The 8393-nt window shown below is 44.5% G+C and overlaps 1 protein-coding gene across 2 annotated transcripts in view; it reads left to right on the plus strand.

Annotated features, from left to right (window-relative positions):
* phf19 (PHD finger protein 19) overlaps positions 1–7796 on the plus strand; it is an 8000-nt gene extending 204 nt beyond the window's left edge. Inside the window, exons 1-14 of one of the 2 annotated variants that reach the window (XM_034596130.1) lie at positions 1–164; positions 398–581; positions 862–943; positions 1064–1177; positions 2481–2575; positions 3158–3306; positions 3438–3533; positions 3633–3822; positions 3922–3989; positions 5211–5357; positions 5441–5501; positions 5581–5666; positions 5786–5863; positions 6383–7796. The exon at positions 1–164 is cut by the window's left edge and continues 204 nt beyond it. In XM_034596130.1, the coding sequence (XP_034452021.1) occupies positions 151–164; positions 398–581; positions 862–943; positions 1064–1177; positions 2481–2575; positions 3158–3306; positions 3438–3533; positions 3633–3822; positions 3922–3989; positions 5211–5357; positions 5441–5501; positions 5581–5666; positions 5786–5863; positions 6383–6686 (1668 nt within the window). In that variant the 5' untranslated portion in view covers positions 1–150 and the 3' untranslated portion in view covers positions 6687–7796. Of the gene's footprint in view, positions 165–397; positions 582–861; positions 944–1063; positions 1178–2480; positions 2576–3157; positions 3307–3437; positions 3534–3632; positions 3823–3921; positions 3990–5210; positions 5358–5440; positions 5502–5580; positions 5667–5782; positions 5864–6382 lie in introns of both variants that reach the window. The other variant, XM_034596129.1, reaches the window with a different exon arrangement.
* The last annotated feature ends 597 nt before the right edge of the window (positions 7797–8393 follow it).

Raw genomic sequence — 8393 nt, forward strand, 5'->3', positions numbered from 1 at the left:
AGACAGACAGACAGACAGACAGAGAGAGACAGACAGAGAGAGACAGACAGACAGACAGAGAGAGAGAGACAGAGACAGATAGAGACAGATAGATAGAGGGAAACGGAGACACAGATCACCTGTCTGTCTCACTGCAGTCCGACCTATCTGATGGACCAGAGGAGGTAAGACCTTCACCTGTCTCACCGTGACACTTGGTCGTGTGTGTGTGTGTGTGAGAGTGAGTACGTGTGTGTAACTGTAAGTGAACTAACTAGTTATAACTACCCGGTTTATTAGTTATATTATACTATATGTATATGTTTATTAGTTATATTATATATATTAGTTATATTCATTAGATATTAGTGCAGACATGTTTGTCTGATCACCTGTCTCACTGACTATCTGTCTGCAGGATGTTTGAGGACCTGATTGAAGACTTCTGTGGTCTAGAGCCTCAGGTGTCTCCAGGGGGCGGGGTATGTCAGAAGGGGCGGGGTCTTGATGAAGAAGAAGGGGAGGGGTCCAGTCTGAGTGTTGGACAATTTGTCCTCTGTCATTGGTCAGATGGACTCTACTACCTGGGCAAGATACAGAGGGTAACACACACAGATGCATACACTGAACCCCCCCCCCCCCCCCCCCCCCCACACACACACAGAAACAAACACACACTGAAACTCACGCATCCACTGAAACAAACATACACACACACACACACTGAAACGCACCTACTGAAACCCACACTAAAAAACTCACACACATAGATCCACACTAAAACACACACACTTAAACACACTTGCTTTGATTGGTTTTCGTAAATCTCTGCTGTGATTGGTTGTTTTGCTGTGATTATAAATCTCTGCTGTGATTGGACAGGTGAGCTCGTCCAGACAGAGCTGCTTCGTCACCTTCGAAGATAACTCCAAGTTCTGGGTTCTGTGGAAGGACATCCAACACGGTGAGAGGGAGACAGGTGGACAGACAGAAAGTCACACACATATTCTCCATCATGTTGTCTTTTCTGTCTCACTCTCTCTTTGCTCTGTGACTCAGAATGTTTTGTCCAATCACATTGCAGCTGGAGTGCCGGGGGAGGAGCCTCGATGTTCTGTGTGTCGTGGGGTGGGGCCAAACTCTGATGGCCAATCAAATCCAACCAACCAGATCCTCATCTGTGGGAAGTGTGGGATTGGTGAGTGAGACAGGCAGACAGACAGGTAGAGAGAGAGAGACAGACAGAGGTAGAGAGTATTGTCATATATATATGGGGGGGGTCAAGGAGGTTGGAAAAGATGGATAAGAGTTTTTTGGGGTTTGAGAATGAGGATTGAATTGTAGTTTGGTAAAAAGAGCTTTTGGCTGCAGAACTGGAGACAGAGAAAGAAAAGAGAGGAGACTGATCAGTGAGCAGCTCGTCAGGGTGTTTAGATCTTCACCATTTCCTTTGTGATGCTCACATAGTGGCTCGGTCGGCTCGAGTCAGACGGAGCTGGGGAGGACTTGGGCTCCGGCGTGAAGTAAGAGGACAGAGAGTCAAGAGAGGAGGACAGAGTAGAAAGGAGACAGTCTGTGGCAGAGTTAGGATGCATGAGTGAGAAGGAGTCAGTGGAAGGGAGATAAACCAGAGGAGGAGGGAGAGAGGGAGCAGGTACAGAGTCTGTTGATGTGGTCGGGTTGTCAGTTTGAGAGAGTCAGAGATATAGAAGTGGTCAGAGACATGAAGTAGGATTACAGTGAGGTTAGAGGTAGAGCAGTTTCTGGAAGGACTGAGCGAGAGAGCAAAGGAAGAAAGTAAAAGTAAGAGGTCAGATGACTTCTCTGTCTGGATGTTGAAGTCACCCAGAAGGATAAGTGGAGGGCCATTTTCTGGTAAGTTTGAGAGGAGGACGTCTAATTCTTCCAAGAAAACTCCCAAAGGACCTGGTGGACGGGAGAGAACCACAATGGTTAATTGTACCAGATGAGTAACTGTCACAGCATGAAATTCAAAAGACAGTGGGGTAAAGAGTGGCAGCGGGTAGAGAGAAAAACTCCATTTGGGGGAGATGAGTAAACCTGAACCACCAGCCCTACCAGTGGGTCTGGGTGTGTGGGTGAGAGGGAAGGCAGAGGAGAGAGCAGCTGGGGGGGATGTGTTTCGTCCAACAATCAACAGTCATAGTGAATCATTCAAACTTGCATAGGAACCACACATGTGAACAGTAATAAAGAAAACTCAAGTTTGATGAGAAACATTGTCTATAAAGTTTTCACTGCAGATAAACCAGGTAGGATGAACAAAAAGTTTTCTCACTTCACTCTACACCACAGACTGTTTATAAAAAGCTCTGCACACAAACAATAGAAGTGACAGAATATTGTAGAAGAGTTTGAGGACGACTCACTTATGACAATAAATAATTCTGAAGCATCAACACAGGACAATATTTACAACAGGGACTGAACTAGTTTGTCTTAATATTCTGGGTCTGTCTGCTTGTCTGTCTCTCTGTCAGGTTTCCATCAGCAGTGTCATGTTCCTCCTGTAGAGGGCAGCAACATCCTCAGTCCCTGGTTCTGTAGACGCTGTGTGTTTGCTTTGGCTGTCAGGGTATTTACACACAAACACACACAAACACACACACAAGCTGCTTTCAGATATGAAGTCTGCAGATCCTCTGTATTTTCTCTGGAGGATCATGTGTGAACACAAATGTCAGAGTTTCTACTTTCTCCTCCTGACCTCCTGGTATAAAGTATAAATCCAGGAGAAGTGACGTGTTACCTCTGCTGCAGAGGTCATGTGATCATGTTTACATCACCTGACACCGTCGTCAGCTCTGATCACCACAAACTCTCTTCACATCTTCGTCTGTGTCTTCATCGTGTGAGTCAGCACTTTTTCACCAGAGAGGTTTGTTTTTGTTTCTTCATGTTTGTGTCACGTGTTAGAAGCTCCTCCCCCCCCCCACTCACTCCCAGTGAATCAGTGGAGGATCCTCTGCTGTGTTCACACATTGACTCCTCCAGACTTTCTGCGGACTTTATATCAGGGGCCGGACGTAGAAAGTCCGCAGAAACTCCGGAGGCTCTCAATCAGAAATTTAACCCTAACCCTTCACACACATACATACACACGCCATCAACATCTCTTCATCTCCAGAGAAACTTACGGTGTGTGTCCTCCTCACAGAAAGGGGGCGCTCTAAAGAAAGGTCCAGTAGCTAAAGCTCTGTCAGCCATGAAGCAGGTGCTGCTGTACGATCTGGACTCACTGGACTGGGACTCTCAGCACCGGACCAATCAGCAGCAGTGTTACTGTTACTGTGGAGGCCCCGGAGAGTGAGTTCAACCAATTACAGACGAGCACATACTGACTCATCACATGATGTCATCGGTGTCCAGTGTGTCACAATGATGATGAAGCTTGTTGTCGATCACACGTGTGTGTCTGTGTGTGTCTGTGTGTGTAGGTGGTATCTGAAGATGCTGCAGTGTTTCAGGTGTCAGCAGTGGTTCCATGAAGCTTGTATCCAGAGTCTGAACGAGTCCATGATGTTTGGAGACAGGTAACCTGACACCTCACCTGTCCTCTGACACCTCAGCTGTCCTCTGACACCTCAGCTGTCCTCTGACACCTCACCTGTCCTCTGTCTGACTCTCCACAGGTTCTACCTCTTCCTGTGTTCGGTCTGTAGTAAGGGGACAGAGTACGTCCGTCGTTTGTCTCTCAGGTGGGTGGATCTGGTTCATCTGGTTCTCTACAACCTGTCCGTCAGCAGCAAAAAAAAATACTTCGAGCTGGACGAGATCCTCGCCTTTGTTTCCGCCAATTGGGAACATCTACAGCTCGGAAAGGTGACAAATTGAGTAAAACTAGACCAGGACCAGACTAAGCTAGACCTGGATCAAACTAACTTAAAGTAACTCTTGTTTGTTTGTGTCTTTGTTGTGTAGCTGTCAAATACTCTTCCAGCAGACAGGGGGCAGCACCTTCTGGATGCCCTGAACAAATACAAGAGCAAGTAAGAGCCACACAGCTGCAGCATTATCCCCCGATTCACCTGGTTCAACATATCCATTCTTTCAGTTATCCAGCTGAACCTAACAATCACAGTCTAAGTTGTCACATGATGCTGGTTATCAACTCATTAAGTTAACTCTGGGTTTCCTCTAGATATGTGCATGTGCACATAAAAGGGTCGGGGTTAACTGCATTACTGTTTTACAGCTTTTAGTTAAAGTGTTTGCAATTCCGAAAACAGAGTTTATTTCTATTGTAAGACCAGAGATGTCTCAGGAGATGTAACTTCGCTGAACCCAGGTCTGTGGAATCAGAGATCCCTTTGTGAGCACCGAGCAGAACCTGAACCAGAATATGATTCAGAACATGAACCAACGGTCCCGTCAGACTCAGGTCGAGTAGATGCTCAGCTGAGGGTTCACCTGCAGTTCTGTGTTTCCAGTGATGCTCCAGCTCAGATAACTCTCTGAGATCCAACAATTTTTTTACTTCAATTATGAACTGCCTCCTGTTACAGCTTGCACTGAATGGTTGTTTTCCATGTTTCACTTCTTGCGGTATTTTGTGTTCACTGCTAACAAAGTATAACAACTTTTTTTTACAGTTTGAGTCCAGAGCTGCATCTTTAGATTTTCGTTCAATCGTTCCTTCTGAAATGTTCTTTTCAGTTTCTGTGATTTCTGTGTGTCCTGCAGTCTCATGACCTTTTATGGGCATTGGTGGGGCGTTACTAATTAGGAAAAACTGGCGCGCGCTTTCAACTTATGAAGACATGGCATATATAAATATATATGTGTCTATAACACAGACGTGGTCTGCAGTTTAAGAACGTGTCATGAATCTGACGTAGAGTTTTCTGAGAAAAATTCTTAAGAACAAGTTTAAGAAAATTCTTAAGAAGAAATTGGTGAATGAGGCCAATTGCTCCTACATGTCAGGTTGGTTCTGTTCGGCTCCAGCAGCTGACAAAGGTTTATCATTAGATCTTTCAGAAACTCATCAGATGAGCTCAAACGATCTTGAGGGTCTCTGAAGACCCTGGTCCTCCTCAGAGACTCTAACAATCCTCACCAGCTTATTGCCAACTTAACCTTGAGCAGGTTAGCTGTTCAGCATAAGTTACCATGGTGATTGAGCTTCGTAGCACTGAAAACTCCATGATAGTTACCCCGATAACTGCAGATTCTGCTTCGTAGTACAGGCTCCTGGTTCTCTTGTGCAGGTTTCTTTGTGGGAAGGAGATAAAGAAGAGGAAGTGCATCTTTCGTCTGAGGACCAGAGTTCCGCCTAACCCCCCCTCCAAGCTTTTTCCTGAGCGTGCTCAAAATGAAGGGGGCCAGAGCCTCAAGAACGGTGTTGACAGAAACAGGTAGTTGTCATGGTGACAGTGTGGGAACACCATTACCTGACCTGCTCAGTCATATGACGCCAATGTGCTGTGTTTGTGTTCAGTGCTTCAGCCAAGAGGAAGAGGAGGAAGTCCAAGTGGCTGCTCGAAGATGCCATCCCTAACGTAAGACTCTTTTTCTTCTGTTTCCTGTTTCCTCAAGTGTCAGATCAAGAGACAAAAAGTTTGTTTGTGTTGTTTGTAGAACGAGTCGTCCTGCAGCTGGACGTCCAACCACCACATGGCCAACTTCTTCGACTTCACCCTGGATGAACTGCAGAGCCTCAAGAGGTGAGACCAATCAATACACTTCAAATTATAAATAATCATCTGATCACTGGCACCATGTGAGTAACTCCTCCAATAATCAGTCAGCTGATCAGATTTGATGTCCTCAACTCCTCCAGTAGAACCGTCAGTATTGATCAGGATTCCACTGACGCCTCCACTTCAGGTTCTGCTACGACCAGCGCCTCCTACCACCTCAGGTAACTGACGTTACCTAACAGTTAACTTGTGTTAACTAACAGTTAACTAATATCAACTTATCATTGACTTATGTTCACAAACACTAAACAAAACATTCAATGTTAAAGTTGACGTTAACTCATGTTAACTAACATTAACTAATGTTTTCTAATACTAACTAACTGTTAACTACTATTAACTAACCCTTAGTAGACCGTAAAGTAATACTACTAACTCTAACAAACCATTAACTAATGTTAACTTATATTCACTCATTTCGTCTTACTTTAATTAAACGTTAACTCATGTTAATTAACATTACTTGTTTTTTATAACAGTAACTAACTGTTAATTAATGTTAACTAATGTTATCTAATGCTTAATAATACTAACCATTAACCAACATTAACTAACCAAAACGATTCATTAACTAATGTTAACTTATTGTTTACTAAAGTTAAATTAATGTTAACTAACTATCTTCATCATCATTATGCCCTATTTTACTGAATGTTTAACAAGTCGACCTCTGACCTCAGGAGGAGGGTGGGCAGCAGGAAGAGGAAGTTACCTAGCTACAGCCAGTGGGCCAGTCGCAGCGAAGCAGGGGAGGAGCTTACTGGGATCTTGGAGGATCCAGAAGCTATAACCCACGCCCATCTATCATCAAACTCCTCCCATTTCCTTTCCAACCCCTCCCAGCTCCACTCATCCATTTCCTCGTATTTTGGAGTGGCGGGCAGACTGACCAATGGGGAGAGGTACCAGGTGTTGGCTCGACGAATCACTCCACAGGGGACGGTCCAGTACCTGCTGGAGTGGGAGGGGACAACACCATATTAGGACGTTTTCCTGTCACACTTTGATTCCTCTTCCTCCACTCACTGGTTCTACTGATTGGTCGAAAACAGAGCTCATTTAGTCGTATTTCTATGACGACAATCCACTCAACTCATCTCCTGGTTACAGGGACGTTGGTTTTAGTCAATGTTTTTAAGAACACTGACGTCTTTGATTTGACAGAAATAGATAATGAAAGAACATCTGTTCCCATGATAATGATGACATGTTCCCAACATCAAAACATGTCCTCACAAAACCCTGTTCGCTATAGTCCTCAGTCTGTTCCCTCAGACCTCTGTCATCCTGTCCCCTCTAACATCTGTCAAACGTCTGAGACCTCTCTACTGTGTCCCTGTAAACCTGTATCAGACACGTGTCCCCGTAAACCTGTTTGATGTTTTTCATGTGTTTGGAGGAATCAGAAGTCAAAGTTGAAAATAAAGTGAAAACAAAATGTTTGTGTATAAACAGGCACACACACACTCAGTAGTGTTGCATTGTGTGTTTTCAGGAGTTTAAACATGTTTGTTCTTATTTGTAAACGGTCAGTGGCTCCTGTAGTTTCCTATAGCGCCCCCTGGCTGTCAGACAGCACAGTGTCCTCACAGTTAATAACATCTCTGGTGACCTCATCAGGTATTTCTAATGCGTTGTTAAAATTACCGTCACTTTCTACCTGTGACCGACTGCCGAGATCAAAGCTCCTATACCAAAACTACCAAAACGATAAACTACAAATCCCAGCCTCCCAGAGCTGTGTTCTTGCACTATAACATTCAGTATCTATGCAAACTTCAAGAGAAACTGATAATCGATCACAGAAATTGATCAGTGATCAGGAGCTGTGTTTTGTTCATGTAAATTAGATAAAGTTTGATGTTAGCTCATAGCTGACAGCCCATTGTTTAGAATGCTAACAGTGCTAATAGTGCTAACAGTCTCTGAGCTGTCATACTGTCACTCTGTCACTTTAAACCTCCTCCTTGCCGCCATGGTAACCACGCTCCCTTACCATTGGATGGTTGTTGTGATCATGTGACTATTTGTCTGTTCAGCTGACCAATCAGCTGCCAGCTTTCTCTGGAATAAAAGATGATTCTTGACCTTTGATCCCTCTGTGTGTGTACATACACGTTTTTGTTCCAGTATGAACACTGACGTTGTCAGGACCAGAATACCTCCTGGGGACCAGAGCTCGGTACTGGTGACACTTGACGTCTTGCTCAAGGTCAGAGGTGAATTGAGGGTAAATAAGGTTTGAGTTAGTCATGAACTGGCCCTGGTTAATGTTAAAGAAACTGTTTTCCACAATGAAAAACAGTCCTAATGAGGGAAGCTGCACAAACCTGTGTGTGCGACAGGTGATAATCTGTTAAAACCATTAAGGTGTTAACAACACGTGAATTATCAAAGGGTGCCATCAGACAGACGGGTGCTCAGACAGACGGGTTAACTGGACTAACAACAAGATACAGAGACACACGGGAGTCTACGTCTACCTGTCTGTAAGTTTACCTGTCTGTCTCTGGACGTGTCTGTGTGTTTACCTGTCTGTCTCTGGATGTGTCTGTGTGTTTACCTGTCTGTCTCTACATGTGTCTGTGTGTTTACCTGTCTGTCTCTGGATGTGTCTGTGTGTTTACCTGTCTGTCTCTGGACGTGTCTGTGTGTTTACCTGTCTGTCTCTGGACGTGTCTGTGTGTTTAC

Source organism: Hippoglossus hippoglossus, chromosome 9, assembly GCF_009819705.1.
Source record: "Hippoglossus hippoglossus isolate fHipHip1 chromosome 9, fHipHip1.pri, whole genome shotgun sequence".
Classification (NCBI taxonomy): Eukaryota; Metazoa; Chordata; class Actinopteri; order Pleuronectiformes; family Pleuronectidae; genus Hippoglossus; species Hippoglossus hippoglossus.